Raw genomic sequence first — 18597 nt, forward strand, 5'->3', positions numbered from 1 at the left:
CCGTCCGAGCCCTAGCGTACACCTAGTCATGGTCACAAGTTAGAACCACACCAAACTTCAATTCCAAAACCTAACATCGGGACCAATCCCGAGCCCTCGGGAAGCCCTAATTCCACCAAACGGGGTGGTGGAATCAAACCCCGAGCCCCCAGGCAAAAACCCTAAGAAATATCCCAAAAACCGTCTTCTGGTAATAGGGTAGCGCTACAGCGCCATAAAGAGGGTGCTATAGTGCTACAAATAGAGCCAACAGACACCCAGACCACAAGGCCTAGCGATGTAGTGCCCAAAGGCTAGTGCTACAATGCTAGTCACATCACAACCAACCCTATTTTTTCTTCCTTCGATTTTCCCCGAGCCAAACCTTTCAAAAACTCTTCCAAACTTCAACCAAACATCAAAGCAAGCCTACCAACATCTCCAACTCACCCCAAATGACCTAACCATATGAAATTCAATCACATGCACCCCAAAATTCAAAAATCACCATGGCTGAGCTTAGAGCTCAAAAACTCAACAGAAAACAACTAAAACCTCGGGACTTTAGAGCTAGAATTTCATACCTTCAATGTAGATTCTCAACCTATATTATCCCTAGTGTCCTTTCAGCCTCAAGCCCTTCACTTCCTCAAGCTTATCCCCCTTGTTTCAATCCAAAACTCAAGTTAGAAAATCATCTCAGCCAAAACCAGAAACACAAGAGCAGAACCTAGAAACTTACCTCACTTGGATGCCTACTCCTTGCTGAATTCTCAAACTTGATCAAGGTCTCAAGTGCATAGCCTTAGCCAAGAGCTCCTCTGAATTTTAGTTCCAAAAGACCCCAAGAATTGAAGAAAGAACCCCAAACCGTGAGAGAGAGACTTCTATTTCTTTTCCCTTCTTTCCTTTCTTTTCTTCAGACTTCTACTATTTTCTACACATCCCACTAAGGCATAAAGCAGCATGACCCTTATCTCTGATTTTAAACACCAAAAGACCAAACTGCCCTCCCATGTAAAACTAAGCTTTTAAACCTCCTAAGGGCATTTTATTCATTACACTCAATTCCCGCTAATTCCTCGAATGTCTCTAATATTTACCGCTTACTTCCTGACACTAACTAAACACAAATTATATTCTTCAATATCAAAATATACTCCAATATATTTCCTAAATTCCCAGAAATACCCCCAAGCTCGCCCCGAGCCGGGTATAAATCCCCGCCGTGACTTTTTTGCTAAACCGCTCACTAGGATCGCCTCGAGTCACAAGCTACAAATATATCCACATAATGATGTGGTCTCAACAATTTATCACAGGTATTTACAGTTATGCCCTCAACGGGCCAAAATTACGAATATGCCCTTCTAACCTAATCAGGGCCTACATGCATACTAATACACATAGTCATGCATCACAGATATCCAAATTATCATATAACATGCTTTTAATCATTTAATTCACATATAATCCAGTTATGCCCTCCTAGCACACTAATCAAGGCCCTTAAGCCCTATTAGTAAATTTGGGTCGTTACAGAGACATTCTCTCCAACCTTTTTTGTTTTCTATTCCTCTTACAAGCCTTCTCAATCTAAGGATCAACATGCACTAGTGACACCAATCCTTGACGTCACATACACAAATTAACCCTAAAATCAAGTGGCAAGCAAGGAAATATATTAACTAAAATGTCAAAGAGAAGCCAAATTAGAACAAAAATCAATTATTTGATATTGATCAAATAGTCCACGACAAAGGCGCCAAAAACTTAATAGCGAAAATATGATGTGCAAGTAAACACAATCGATTCAAGTAATATAGATAGTAAATAAGAGTCATTCCCATGGAGACTATCAATCAAGTACCAATAACCAATTCTATCTTTCTATTTCGCTGTCGAAAATAGAGTGATTTTTTAAACTAAGACTAAAAATTGAAATAAACTTTGCAATAATTAAGATTGATTCAATAATTAAATCCTAGGGTATTAACTTCATCAACTTTTCATTCTATTAATTTTACAAATCAGTTCTAAATCTCTTCTTCCTATTATAAGATCTCAACCTATATGCAGGTTTTCTACATCTCTGTGATAAACTTAAACACATAGCAGGCATTAAGAAAGGTAACCCAATTGATACACAAGTCATACATGTACTCTCGTTCAATATGTAACATATGTTTATATAAAGATAACATATTCAACTCGCGTCTTTCGAATTTTGAATCAAAATCATAAATCAAGCAAATATTGATCAGGAACTTACTATCATTAGGCAAACATCATACAAATTAGAATAAAGAAGAACAATCAATAGAACATCATAATAAAATTAAATCAAAATTCAAGCGTATACATTAACCCCTAGATAGAGGAATTAGTTCATACCAGGCATGACTACAATCATAAAATAATTATCAATACACATACAATACAAAAGCTTGAAGAAGAAATAAAAATATAAAATTGCATAAAATAATGTTGCAAAATAAGAATTTCTCTCTAAATTCGTAATAAAAAAAATCTGACTTAATTATCTTTTGAAAACCTAAAGTCTGAATTTATATAAAAAAAAATGAATTCCTCTATGTTGGCAAAGGCGGGTCCTGACTTGGCCTTTCTTAGGTCGCAACCCGTGTCTTTTCAAGGCACTTCAGCATTCGTCAGGATCTTCAGGCGCTGCGGCCCTCTTCACCCAGGTCGCGGCCCATGTCTCCATGCGCCTCCTAGATATGCCTTTATTTCTTCTAGCATCGCGACTCTCTTTACCAAGTCGGGGCCCTAATTCCTTTCAGCAGGTTATGCAGCCTCTGACTTTGCTAGAGTTGCGACCCTTAAGCCCATGCCACGACTCTAATTCTATTTTTTTTCTTCAGATTTTGACCATTTGAAATCCTTCCTTCATCAACTACATCAAAAACTTCTTATAACTCATCTTAATGCCAATTTGACTCAAACAACCACAAAAATCTCCATTTTACCACCATTTCTTCTTCTTTTCTCGTTTAAATCATGATTCATAGCACGATCCTGTTTCCAAGCCCCTAGCGATAACCTAGTCACAACCATAATATAAAACCTCATCAAAATGAGTAAATAAATACTTCCAGACCCAAACCTAGCCTCTGGGACATCGAATCATACTCAACTGAGTAGTAGAATCGATCCTAGGCCCTTAGAATTAAGTTCCCACGCCTAAAAACCAAATATGGGAAAAAATGCACAAGCCAGTCGCGACTTGCCTCAAGTCAGAGAACATTTTCCTGGGCTTCAGGGTGCGGGCCGCAACTTGGCCCCTCTTGGGTCGCGGCATGCCCCCTAGGCTTCCTCTTCCTTGCTTCTGATTCATCCCAATCGCGACTTGACCACGAAACCAGCCATTGCCCTACGATTTTTCCCACTTAAAACCTTCCAAAAACCTACCCAATCATATCAAAATCCCTAAATTAAAGTTCCCAAATATCCTAATCTCCCAAAACCTATAAAACCCAATTCTCAATCCATCCAAAAACTCATCAAAACATAAAATCCAATCAAAGCTTAAAAACTTTAAAAACTTAGAACTTAAAACTTGGATTACCTCCGATTGATTCATTTCCCAACTAAATCCTCCGGGCTAATAAGCTTCTAATCTTTCGTAGAATCCCTATGCCTCGATCCTTGCTTGAATCCGAGTCCTAAAACTCGAGTTTCCTTCGAAAATGGGAACGGGTGTCGAAAAGGGAACGAGAGGGAGAGATAACGTTTTGAACGTTCTTTTATAATTTTGACTGGTTACTTCAAGCTTAAGTAACCTCAAGCAAATCCTAATGCTTGGGGTCCCAAAAACGCCCCCGGGTAAAATAGTCAAAATTCCCAGAATTTCCCCCTGATCTCACTAACTCCCAATTTATCATCAAATATTTATTCTTATTACCCAATATCCTGGTAATGTGCTAAATACCCAAAACACCCATTGACTCACTCCGAGTAAAGTATGGATCTTGTTGTGACTTTCCCACTGGCTTGCCTCCTAGGATCGTCTCGTGTTGAGTAACCCAAGCATATCCAAATAATAATGAAGTACCACACACATACCACATATATGCCAAATATACCCATAACGGTCCAAATTATAAAAAATGCCCAATTAAATAGAAATGGGTCCATATGCATATTTAATACACCTAAACATGCATATTAAGTCATATTATAATTATATTCACATAATCACATAATGATACACATGAATATCACATAATCATATAATTCCAACATTTTCCATCCTGGTTCTCTAATCAAGGCCCTAAGCCTTATTAGGAAATTTGGGTCGTTCAACTATCCCCTCCTTACAGAAATTTCGCCCTCGAAATTTTATCTGAGTAGCCTGGAATATCAATCCCGCATATATGATTCTAGTTTCCAGGTCGCTCCCTCGACCCTACTATTTCCTTATAATACCTTAACCCAATGTATAACTTTGTCTCTCAGAACCTTGTTCTCTTTGTCACATATCTGACCTGGCTACCCTTTACAGGATAACTTACCCTCTTATTCTAGATTCTTATAACTCAACACATGAGTCTCATCTAACACATGTTTCCTCAACATGGAAATATGAAATACACTATATACGGCCGACAGTGCCAAAACTAAGGCCAATCCAAATGCAACCTAACTGATCCTATCCAAGATTTCAAAACGGCCCTGCTAATCTAGGGCTTAACTTGCCCTTATTTCCTCACCCCTTTCCATGGTGATATTCTAAGGAAGATACAGTCTTCCACCTGGAACTCCATGTTCCTATATTTCAAATTACATAACTTCTCCATTTACTCTGAGAAGCGAGCATCCGAGCTCTAACCTTTCAATAACCTCAATGGTCCTCTAAATCACCTCAGGATCCAAACATAACCTCTTACTCATCTCATTCCAATGAATGGGTAATATAAATTCTCTACCATACAGCATCTCATAAAGTGCCCTTCCAATAACTTGATAACTCTCTCTAATTTACCATCAGTCTAAGGATAATGAACTATACTAAACTCAAACTACATACTCATCACCTTCTGCAATCTTCCTCAAGACTTGGAAGTAATAACAGGGTCCTCATCTAATAAGATAGATCTTGAACTCCATGAAGGCGTACTACCCTTCTCACATAGAGGTATGTATATTGATCAACTATATTACTTGTCCTTACTGATAGAAGTGAGCACACTCTAAATACCGATCCATAATGTCCTAAACCAAATCATGTTGGCCCACTATCTTGGGCATCCCCACCGCGAAATCCATCGCAATTTTTCTTTACTTCCAGTATGAAATACATAAAGGCTACAATGGCCTTACTGGTTCTTAATACTCTGTCTTGACCTGCTAACAGGTTAAGAACTTTACCACATATTATGTTACGTCCATCTCCATTTCAGGCCACCAATATAAAGCTTTCAGACTCTGTTACATCTCCATGATGCCTGGATGAAGAGAATAAGAGGTAGTATGAGATTCATCTAGAATTTCCCATTTAGGAAGCAACCTCAGTCTCAGTCTCTGACTGCATCGGAGCGAACACTCGAGCTGGAGTCAAACTGTCCACCCCCTTTTGCTCATCCTTCCTTCGCCTTGGACAATTCCTCTTACAGTGCCCAACCATTCCACAAAAGAAACATGTCTTTGCTCAACATTCTCCCAGATGACGCCTCTTACACCAAGTGCATTCTGGGTAAAATTTCCAATCTTTGTCCGATCCAATAAACGGAGGTATCACTGCTTGAGCTCCGTGCTCTCCGGCACTCTCCTTCTCAATCTGATTTCATGTGCTCTCAACCACAAGAGCCTTCCCTTCCACCTGAACGTAGGTAGAGATTTCATGCACTGGGGCAACTCTAACGCCCTGAACTATTCTGGGATTCAATCCCTAGATAAAACTTTCCTTCTGAGCCACATCCGTGAGTACCATATCAAAAACAAACTTGGCCAACCCATCAAATCTATTAACGTACTTTGTTACTGTTGCATTTCCCTGAACCGGATTCAGAAACTCATTCATTTTAGCAGTCTTAACTGCATCACAGTAATATCTTTCATTAAAGAACTGCCTAAATTCTTTCCAGTCCATCACAGCTGTATCTCGTGTCTGGGATACCACCATGTTCGGGCATCATCCCGCAATACAAATGTAGCATAGATCACCCTATCGTGACCTACCACCCCCATACTGTCGAGGATGGAACTAATCATGCCCATCTATTGCTCAGCTCTGAACGGATTTAGGCCTCCCTCAAAGACTAGAGGGTAATACTCCTGGAATCTTCCACAAAGAAATTCCTACATGTTCTCAACCCTAGGCTGAGCCAAAACTTGTGCCACTCCTGGCATAGCAAAGGAAGAGGTATTCCCTGACAGATTCTGTTGTTGTTTCAAACACCTAATATATTCCTCTTGCCTCTGCAATCTTAATTGCACATCTCTAAACACCTGCTGGAAATTCTGAGGGGCAGGTGAAGAACTCAAACCCTGGCTATAATTTCCAGCCTTGGTATAACCACCACCAGGTCTCATTAACTGCGTTGGATACATAACCTCTGATTGAATCTGCAGTCAATAACTAACCCACTAAACATGATGAGCATATTCAAAAGCCTTCCCCACGGAAATAATCATACCACACTACATTCACAAACCACTACAGTGCTAAAAACATGCCCATAGCATTCGTTCATCAATTCATAACCCCTGATCTTCCAACATACATACCACGCTCTCACTTCCAGCATGCAAATGACACATTCATATATTCAATGAGAAGGTAATCATCTAATCATATCAATAATCAAGAATCAGGCTTTATCAAAACCTCATGCTCCCTAATACAATATGCAGGTAAAGCATTTACTGCACATAACCACATAAATAGTTACCATACCCTGAGTGAAACTTGTCTTTAGTGACGAGCGTACATGTCCAGCTTGTCTATAGGAACCCTTACTCTTGGCTTGCTCTGATTCAAAGTTGTAACGCCCTACTACCCAGGGACCGTTACATTTTGCATTTTAAACAGTGCTAAACTCGTTAACCGATTCATTTGACCATAATCGTGTAATTAAATGTGATTAATGGTTTAGGGTTAAAATTTTTGGTTAAAGATACAACGTTTCACTAAAACGTTTACTCTATACATTGGGATCCCAAAATATATTTTAAAGGTTAATTACAATAAAATATTTACAACCAGCTGACTTAAGTGGGAAAATAGGGTTTAACCCTAGGACCTCTTTAAACCCTCGGTCATGGTGGTCGAGCAGCCACATATGTACACATCGTCACCTAAGCTCTCTAACTCAAGGATGGTCCACCTTTCTTTTGCCTTTACCTACACCACATAGCATCTATGAGCCGAGGCTCAGCAAGAAAACTCAACATGCTCATAAATAGGTAATATCATGTCACTAAATCATAATAAGCCTGCCTAGTAGTAATAGCCATATTAATGCATGCAGGCAAGTCCAAATAAATGAATATGGGCCATGCCCCTTGTATAGATGACTATCAAGTCAATCTGGGAATATGTTCCCTGAATAGATGACTAATGAGTCTATCTCTAAGGATTTGCTCCCTGAATATATGACTAATGAGTCCATCTATGGGGATCCGCTCCCTAAATAGATGGCTAATGAGCCCATCTCTAGGGATCTGCTCCCTGAATAGGTGGCTAATGAGTCCATCTCTAGGGATCCGCTCCCTGAGTAGATGGCTAATGAGTTCATGTCTGGGGATTCGCTCTCTAAGCCATGTGACATTTTAGTCACCTTAGCCTTTTGGCCTTGGCTCTAAGTAACTAGCCTTTAGACCAGACAAGCGCTTTTATTTTTCTTCGACCTTGGGGTCGTTCAAGCATTTAATGCTCATGTTGATTAGATCTAATCATTTCATCTCTGTGTTCAATACACTTATGTTGTTCTTGACTCATAGGTCAATTCCATACGACCAGTGCCGTTTCTAATTAATGAGTCATTACCATTCACAAGTAAGCAATGCACCCATGCATATATCATATGTCAAATATCAAAATATAAGGCATTCAGCATGCTTACTCAACATTCACTAGCATAATTATGATCATGCACATTTACAAAGACTCAAGCTCTGAACAATTCCATATTCAATATTCATGTCATGCCCTAATCACATGTATCATATGCATCACATGCATCACATACTGGGTGCAACTTTCTAACCTTTGGTCCATGCACAGGTTACCAATAATCAACCCTCAAGCATAATCCTATTTCCAAGCCCCTAGCAATAACTTAGTCACAACCATAATATAAAACCTCATCAAAATGAGTAAATAAATACTTCCAGACCCAAACATAGCCTCCGGGACGTCGATAACTACTTAACTGGGTAGTAGGATCGATCCCAGTCCCTTAGAATTAAGTTCCCATGGCTAAAAACCAAATTTGGGAAAAAAGGCACAAGCCAGTCATGACTTGGCCCTGAGGGTTGCGACTTGCCCCAAGTCAGAGAGCATTTGCCTGTGCTTCAGGGTGCAGGCCGCGACTTGGCCCCTCTTGGGTCGCGGCGCGCCCCCCAGGCTTTCTCTTCCTGACTTATGGTTCATCCCAGTCGCGACTTGACCACAAAACCAGCCATTGCCCTACGATTTTTCCCACTTAAAACCTTCCAAAAGCCTACCCAAACATATCCAAATCCCAAAATCAAAGTTCCCAAACATCCTAATCTCCCAAAACCAATAAAACCCAAATCTCAATCCATCCAAAAACTCATCAAAACATAAAATCTAATCAAAGCTTAAAAACTTAGAACTTAAAACTTGGATTACCTCTGATTGAGTCGTTTCCCAACTAAATCCTCCGTCTAAGAAGCTTCTAATCTTTCCTAGAATCTCTATGCCTTGATCCTTGTTTAAATCCGAGTCCTAAAACTTGAGTTTCCTTCGAAAATGCGAACAAGTGTCGAAAAGGGAACGGGAGGGAGAGAGAATGTTCTAAACGTTCTTTTATAATTCTGACAAGTTACTTCAAGCTTAAGTAACCTCAAGCAAATCCTAATGCTCGTGGTCCCAAAAACGCCCCCGGGGTAAAATAGTCAAAATTCCCAGAATTTCCCCTTGATCTCACTAACTCCCAATTTATCATCAAATATTTATTCTCATTACCCAATATCCCGATAATGTGCTAAATACCCAAAATACCCCTTGACTCACGCCGAGTCAAGTATGGATCCCGTTGTGACTTTCCCACTGGCTTGCCTCCTATGATCGTCTCGTGACGAGTAACCCAAGCATAACCAAATAATAATGAAGTACCACACACATACCACATATATGCCAAATATACCCATAACGGGCCAAATTATGAAAAAATCCCTACAAACAGAAATGGGTCCACATGCATTTAATACACCTAAACATGCATATTAAGTCATATTATAATGTTATTCACATAATCACAAAATGATACACATGAATATCACATAATCATATAATTCCAAAATTTTCCATCCTGGCCCCCTAATCAAGGCCTTAAGCCTTATTAGGAAACTTGGGTCATTTCACTGTCTATTGCACCTAACCAAAAGCTCAGCTTGCTAGTCGAGGGTATATTTTATTCAAAAAGGGCTCGGCTTATGAGTCGAGGGGTTTACAAGGCTCGACTTAAGAGTCGAGGGGTTCACAAGGCTTGATTATAAGTCGAGGATTTACAAGGTCATCTTATAAGTCAAGGATTTACAAGGTCAACTAATAAGTCGAGGATTTGTAAGGCTCAGCTTATCAGTCGTGATCAGCATTATGCACGCTGAGGACAGGTCATTATGGCTAGGCGACCCTGGGAGTGCATTAAGCACTTGACTGGCTCAGATTCCATATGAATGAATGGGAGTGTGACACGCACTTGTTTGACACTATGGTCACTTACTGGTACAGTGTGTATGCTTGGTTTTAGTTATTACTGTCAAGCATGTGGTTATATTATGATGACTATCGAAATTTGTTAGTATACTTTCTTGTTGAGTCCTTTGGCTCACATGTGCTTCGTGGTGCAGGTAAGGAGAAGCTTGGCCAACCATGAGTTGGAGAGCGTTAGGGGCGATGTGTACATATGCATTCTGCTCGACCACCACGACCGAGGTATAGCAAGGGAACTAGGGTTGGACCTTGTTTTGCCGCTTAGGTCAGCTTACTTTGTAATTCTTAAATTGTAAACAAAATTTTAAACTTGCATTTTGGGATCCCATGTAAAGACTAAATTTTTTCTTTTATTGGAAATGTCTATTCGTTGACCAAGATTTTTAATACATGAACCTTTAGTGGCTTAATCACATGTTTTCGTCCAAATGACTCGTTTAGCGAGTCCCACACTAATTTAAACACACGTTGTAACATACCCTAATTACCAGGGCGTTACAATTTGGTATTAGAGCTACCAAGGTTTAAGGGCTCCCGATGCTGGACTGGGCATGTACACTCACCTCTAAAGACAAGCTTGACTCAGGGTTCGGTAACTATTAATATAATTATGTGTGCAATTGCTTAAAAGAAATATATATGCCTTACCCGCTTGTTTAAATAGAAAGCATGAGCTATTCTGATAGGGCCTGGACCTTGACTGATGTGTCCACGTTAAGGATGTGCTTATTAGCACAAAATTCGCTTGTAAATTTTGTAGGATTGCTTATAAGCATCATTATTACTTTTTGATGTCAGAAACGCTTATTAGCGATGCTATATGTGCATGTATGCCAAGAGATGCTTATTAACACCATTAAAATGTTAAAATGAATGCTTATTAGCATCGTTATTTTCCTATGCGTGTCAGAAAATGCTTATTAGCATCGTTATTGCTCTTGAATGTTAGAAATGCTAATAACATTATGTTATGTGTATGAATGCCAGAAACGTGGATATTAGCACTTTTTTTGAGCATGAATATGAATTTCCATGCTTATTAGCATGACTGTATATGTGTGAGATTACGAGGATGATTATTAGCATTGACATTGCTTGTGAATGCAAAAGGAAGTGCTTATTAGCATTGTTATATGGACATGTAGTTCAGGACATGCTCACTAGCGATGTTATAGATACATGTATGCTAAGATATGCTTATTAGCACTGTTAAATGTTAAAGAAAGGCATATTAGCATCGCTATTTGTCTATAAATGTCATAAAATGCTTATTAGCATCGGTAATTGTCTATGAGTGCCAGGTAATGCTTATTAGCACCATGTTTGGATATAATTATGAATTGACATGCTTATTAGCATGATTGTTGAGTTTGAACGTTTTTTTGTTCAATCTTGGCCCATAGGGCGGCAAGAGGTTTAGTTATTACTACCTAAATGGTCGAATTGATTACTGCAACAAGGTACATGTTTGGAAGTATGCTTCCAGGGCAGTCAGATCTACAAATCGGCCAGGGAATACAGGCCGAAAATGATAATTAGGGTCAGACCCCTTCGCCAGCTCCTGAAAATTGGCAACAGGTGCTTGTTGATATCTAAGCTAGGCTGTAGAGGCAGGAAGAAGTGATTTGTCAGTGGGGACAGCAACAGGTTCTTGCAGGGAACGTTGCGTCAGCTGCACCACCCGTTACTATAGTAACGGTCGTATAGCAGCAGTCTGAGAAAGAGAACCGTTGGGAGTTGTTATATGAACGGTTCAGGAAGTAGCACCCTCCAGTTTTGAGGGTAGCAAAGATCCACTCAAGGTATAGTAGTGGATGAGTATGATTACATCCATCCTTGAATTTATGACGATGGTGGGCAACAAGCGAGTGTCTTGTGCCACGTTTATGTTTCGGGAGGATGCCCGGATCTGGTGGGAGGTAGTATCCCCAACTAGGAACATTAATACCTTGGATTGGGAAGAGTTTAGAACGCAGTTCAATGAAAAGTATTATAATGAGGCAGTTAGAGCTGCAAAAGCTAAAGAATTCAGTAAACGGCTGCAAGGGAATATGACAGTGACAAAGTATGCATTGAGGTTTGATAGATTACCCAAGTTTGCTGTAGACTTGGTGCCCACCAATGGGACAAGGAAGGAAAGATTCCTTCAGGGGCTACGGTCTATGATAGCCCTGGATGTCAGAATTACAATAGTACCTGGAGTGACGACATACGCTCAGGTAGTAAAAAGAGCCCTTACTACAGAGGGCGTTGAGAACAAAATTTGTCACGAGAGTGCGGCCAAAAGGGATACCGGGAGAATGGGACCTCCCCTTTAAAGGATCTGGTAGGGGCAGAGGCCCTAGTGATAAGAAAAGGAAGACCCCAGATACTATGTTGGCTTCCATCCCTGATAGGAGGCCACGGGGTGTACGAGTTGGCAGCCATAGCGGTAACGAGAACTGGAGGACATATCCAGAGTGCGCCAGATGTATAAGACGTCATCTGGGGGATTTGGTAGTATCCAGGAGATGGGTTAGATCGCTGTCAGTGATAGTAGACGACAAAGAATTGTCAGTTGACCTAGTAGAGTTGGTTATGACTGACTTTGACATGATTCATGGTTATGGATTGGTTAAGAGAAGTATGGGAAAACCATAGATTCTAAGAAAAGGATGGTAACCTTTGAGCCTAAGGGTGAGGACCCATTTGTATTTGTTGGCAATGTGCATGGACCCCGAGTACTTATGCTTTCAACATTGAGGACTAGAGACCTATTGCGAGAAAGTTACATAGGATTCCTGGTCAACTTGGTGGATACCACTCAGGTTATGCCAGTTGGACCAGAAAAGACTAGGTTAGACTGTGAATTCCTAGGTGTGTTTTCAGAGGAATTACTAGGGTTGCCGCCACACAGAGAGATAGAATTTGTTATTGAACTGGCACCTGGGGCATAGCTAGTGTCTAGGGCACCTTACAGAATGGACCCAGCAGAGTTGAAAGAACTAAAGATACAATTATAGAAGTTGTTAGACTTGGGTTTTATTAGACCCAGTTTCTCACCATGGGGTGCACCAATTTTATTTGTGAAGAAGGAGGATGGTTCTCTAAGGATGTGCATAGACTACAGAGAACTGAGTAAGTTGACCATTGAGAATAGGTATTCTTTACCAAGGATAAATGATATGTTTGATCAGTTATAGGGAATAGAGTTGTTGGTGGGCCAGTTGGCCAACATTACGCTATAGTCAACACTGTTGGAGAGAATAGAGGAAGGTCAGATATGTGTTCCAATGGATATTGTTATCAGACAAGAGATTCTGGATGAGTCTCACACTACCCCGTACTATCTCCATCCCGGCACCACGAAGATGTATCAGGATATGAAGACCTTATATTGGTGGTCAGGGATGAAGAGGGCCAAGTGTATGATGTGTCAGCAGATCAAGGCTAAACATCAGAGACTAGCAAGGCTACTACAGCCCTTGGATATCCCGGAGTGGAAATGATAAGACATCACAATGGATTTTGTGGTGGGATTGCCCAAGACGGTGGGTCAACATGATTCGGTGTGGGTTATTATAGACAGATACACCAAATTAGCTCACTTTCTACTAGTGAAAATGACTTATACGTTTGACCAGTACGCGGATCTCTATGTGAGAGAAATAATACGTCTTCATGGAGCTCCGAGGTTGATCGTGTCAAATCAAGACCCCACATTTACTTCCAAGTTTTTGGGAAGTTTGCAAAAGGCAATGGGCACGTAACTGAAGTTTAGTGCAACTTATCATCCTCAGAAAGATGGACAATCTGAGAGGACGATACATATATTAGAAGGCATGCTGTGAGCATGTGTGCTAGACCTTGAAGGGTCTTGGAGTAAGTATTTGCCTTTAATAGAGTTTTCCTACAATAGCATCTATTAGTCGACCATTAAGATGGCTCCTTATAGGATGTTGTATGGTAGGAAATGCATATCGCCCATTCATTGGGATGAGACAGGAGAAAGGAAATACTTGGGTCTCGAGGCAGTTCAGAGGACCAATCAGGATAATGATAAGATCAGAGCTTGGATGCTCGCTTCTCAAAGTAGATAGAAAAGTTATACTGATATGAAATGTAGGAACGTGAAGATCAACGTGGGAGACTGTGTCTTCCTTAGAGTCTCACCATGGTAAGGGGTGAGGAGATTTGGGATGAAGGGCGAGCGAAGCCATAGAATTGTGAGACCATATGAGATCTTGGAGGGGATAGGTCAGGAGGCCTATAGATTGGCCTTACCTCCAGTGTTGTCGGTCGTGCACAATGTACTTTATGTCTTGAAACCTCATAATTATGTGGCAGACGTGACTCATGTATCGACTTACGAGGGTCTGAAGCTTCAGGAAGATCCCTCCTATGAGGAACAACCAGTCCAAACACTAGACAGGAAGGACAAGTCTTGAGAAACAAAACCATACATTTAGTTAAGGTATTATAGAGGAACAGCAAGGTCGAGGACACGACCTGGGAGTGAGAATCCAACAGGCGGGATCAGTATCCTGAGCTATTCAGGTAATGTTTCAGGGACAAAATTCTTGTAAGGAGGGGATAATTGTAACACCTCAATTTCCCTAATATGGCTTAGTGCCTGGATTAGGGGGCCAAGAGGGAATAATTGAATTAATTATATGCTTAGAAATTACGAGCATGCTATTATGTGAATTATATGAATTATATTATGATATGATTTTGCTTGCATGTTTAAGTGTATTAAGTATGCATGTGGGCCCGTTTCTTATTAGAAGGGTATTTTCGTAATATTGACCCATTGAGGGTATAATCGTAAATATGTGTAATATATAATTGCGAACACATTATTATGTGGATATCTTTCAGTTACCCAGCATGAGGCGATCCTAGGGAGCTAGTTAGTGGAAAAATCACAACAGGGTAAAATACTCGGCTCGGGGTGAGCTTAGGGGTATTTTGGTAATTTGGCAAATTATCGAGATATTTTCATTTTAAAAAATAGGGTTAATGTTTGGTTGTTGTCTTATTTTTGTTTTTTAGTTGTTTTATTGACACCGTATTTTTTTTAAATATAAAACTTTAAAAACATATTTTATGAAAACTTTAGTATTTTTAAAAAAAAAATAAGAACTGTAAAAAAGTAAATCAACACCAGAAAAGGTATCTTTTTGAAAAAATCTCATAAATTATTTTATAACATTTAAGCTCCTAAAAAATAAAATAAAATTACTAAAAATAATTATAATTGTTGTTTGAAATAGACAATTATAATTTTTATAGTCTTTAATGACAATTAGTATATATTTTTTTATTTCAAGCCCATATATATATATATATATATATATACTAGGTGAGTCACAACATAAAATGAATTTGTTTACTTTATATTTAATGCAAAATTACCAACAATACCGATGCATTAGATCTTCTTATATATACTTCATTTTCTTTTATATTCAATATTCATTTGGTCAGCACCATTTCTTTATTTTTGGCCTCTAGAATATGACCATTTGTCCCATAAAATATCCATATTAAATTATACAAGGAAAATTATGTTCAAGTTATTACTAAGTTTAATAACTACCAGTCTCCCAATTCCTCAAAAAAAAAAAAAAAAAAACAAGTGTCAGTTTCCCAAAAAATTGAAACTAAAAATTAATTTAAGAACCGTTATTTTTTTATTATTATTATTGTTATTTGTACTAAACCTTGGATTCTAAGTAATTTTCAAATATACATATATTCCGGATTTTAGTTTATTCTTTGATAATTTTTATATTTTATGATAAAAACTAACCTATTAATATTATATTATTATAGAATATTCTAGAATAACAATGTCTATTTTACTGATATTTGAATATTTTTTTACCGAATTTTTAGGAAATAAAAAAAAACATATATATCTATAATTTGTTTTAGGTTTGATATTATATATTCCATAAAATAAAATAAAAAGTTTAAAATAAATTTTTGAAAATCTAAATTGATATTCAATTTTTAAAATCGAGAATATTTAGAAATAAAAAAACAAATTATAATCTATATATTTGACTATATGGTATAGGGTTTTACAAAATTAAAAATTAATAATCTTGAAAATAAAAATAAAAAATCAATCAATCAATAATCATCGAAGATGAGGAAGAAGATGAGGAAGAAGAGAGGACGAGAAGAAGAAGATGATGATGAAATTGGTGAGTGTAAGTTAGAAAGAAGTATATATAGTTATGGCAGTGGATGGTGGCGCGGTAAGTTACTGGGAGAAGGAGGCTTCGGGTCTGTTTTTGTAGCCATTCTCCCGGTTGAAACTGGTTGGACAGCACGATTCAGACACTGCCCTCTTCTTTTGGCCGTAAAATCTGCAAAGACTTGCTGTTCCGACGAGCTGTCGATGGAAAAGGTGGTCTATGACTCTCTGGGCTCCAGTCCTCACATCATCAAGTGCTACGCCCATGATTATACCCTCCCCGACGACGACGACGACGACGACGACGAACCCATTCTCAATGTCTTCCTTGAGTATGCCTTCGGCGGATCACTGAGTAGTTTGATCAAGAGAAGCACCATTGCTACTGTGTCTGCATCTGTGTCCGTGTCTGTAGGGATGCGTGAGTCGCAAGCAAGACCACACACTCGCTCCATTCTTCGAGGGCTTGAGTTCATCCATGGAAAGGGATATGTCCACTGCGACCTGAAGCCGGACAACATTTTACTGGTGCATTGTGATGATGATAATCCTTATGGAGTTGATGGTTTCATGGCCAAGATTGGTGATTTGGGTCTAGCCAAGAAGACCAAGACTGGTGATAGTAATGGTCATAATAATAATAAGTCAATGCTTAGAGTGAGAGGCACTTCAATGTATCTGTCTCCAGAGTCGGTGTTGGAAAATATTCAAGAGCAAGCCTCTGATATTTGGTCTCTGGGCTGTGTGGTTCTTCAAATGTTGACAGGAAGTCTGCCATGGAATGAGAGGCTGCAGAAAGAGGAGCTGTTGCTCAAGATTGGTACAGAAACGCCGCCTCTGCCACAATACCTTACGCCCACTGCTAGAGATTTCTTAGACAAGTGCTTTACCAGGAACCCCAATGAGAGACCCTCTGCTCAGATGCTCTTGTCTCATCCCTTTGCTATGTATGGAGTCTGCAGTGAAACCCCAAGACCTTGAGTAGTTTGCTGGTGCTCGTCACTTCATGATTATCCCTCTTGCTCTTGCTCTTGCTATTGCTCTTGGTGAATGAAGAAGAAGAAGAATATCAAGTGGTTTCTGCTGCCACTTATGCATATATCCCCAAACACAACAGACAAAGATATAGCATACCTACACTTTATTTGATTATATTAATTCTTCATTCATTCAGAACTTTTACATGTAATTAATTTTATTCAGATCGATAATATATGTTTATATTTGCCAATTCATTATATATAAAATGATTCCATCTATATATATACATATATGTGTGTGTGCTTATTTTTTACTGCTCTGCTCATGCGCGTAATGTATTCTCTTTAATTAATTACCATGCAGTCTTACTCTTAATCTATATCTCGTTTATATCTATCTATATCAACTTAATGAATAAGATACTTTCTGCATATATAGGCATATATAATTATTATAATTTATTATTTGATGAATCTTAATTAGAACACCCCTGATCACCCCTGATGAGAAGTCACATATATATGCAGAAAAAACATGCCTTAATTCTCAAATATTTTTAACCTTCGGTTGGTCATCAACTATATTATTATTAGTAGTAGTAGTTAAGTTTTCATGACATTAAACCATTAATTTGGACAGAATCTATTAGTATGGATTTAAAAGTAATAGAAACTGCACCTGATTTATAAATTCATTTTAAAATTAATATGATAAGGAAAAGTGAATTAATAAATATCAAAATTTAGCCAATTATATGATATAAGGGAAATAATTTGGTATAAAAATGCATCAAATTAGAGTTCAAATAATTTGCTAGTTTTGTAAAATAAAAATTAAACTCTAATAATTCTCCAAATTACAATAATTTAAAAACAGTATTGATGCAGTAATGTTTCAAAACTTTTTAAGGGCTAGTTTCACTTTGTCTTTTCCAAACACACTTTCTATCCCCATTATCCTAATGGCCATACATCATTCAACTCATTAACTACTGAGTTTTGTTAGCTGATTCAATTGAATGACTATTACATATTTACATAAATAGGAGATACAATGATTATTTTATTTTAAAAAATTAATAATAAATACTGGAATGATTAAGGAAAACAACATATTTTATAATCATAATTGTTGTCTGTGTTTTCACCCAAGGACACATGCCTCTTTCTCATGAGGCAACGCCCAAAAGATATGTCCTCAGGAGATTAGTCCAACAGTTGGAGGTCGACCTTCTCGGATAATGAGAAGGCGTCGACATCTTCCCTGGGCCATGTCCCAAGAGCTATGAATGTCTTCATAAGGTTACCTCCTGGGGATGCTTGGTAGTCCACGTCTTTTCCATGCCCCCGACTATATTCCAAGCCGAGGACCTAGTCCTCGAAATCTTAGGGATAGGCCAGGTGTCAGCCAATGCGGATTAGTTGCCTCAGAGGAAGACCTGAAAACCTTTTTGGGCAATCTTCCGACAGTGTTACCGATGGTACGACTTGACAACTCGCACTCGCACTATGCCGTCTGACACGGAAAT

At 38.7% G+C, this 18597-nt stretch overlaps 1 protein-coding gene across 1 annotated transcript; it reads left to right on the forward strand.

Moving 5' to 3' along the window:
• The first annotated feature begins 16292 nt into the window (after positions 1 to 16292).
• Positions 16293 to 17069, forward strand: LOC133823979 (mitogen-activated protein kinase kinase kinase 20-like). Its single transcript, XM_062256840.1, has one exon. It carries the CDS (start codon positions 16293 to 16295, stop codon positions 17067 to 17069), a length of 777 nt encoding a protein of 258 aa, XP_062112824.1.
• The last annotated feature ends 1528 nt before the right edge of the window (positions 17070 to 18597 follow it).

The sequence above is a fragment of the Humulus lupulus genome, chromosome 3 (genome assembly GCF_963169125.1).
Source record: "Humulus lupulus chromosome 3, drHumLupu1.1, whole genome shotgun sequence".
Taxonomy (NCBI): domain Eukaryota; kingdom Viridiplantae; phylum Streptophyta; class Magnoliopsida; order Rosales; family Cannabaceae; genus Humulus; species Humulus lupulus.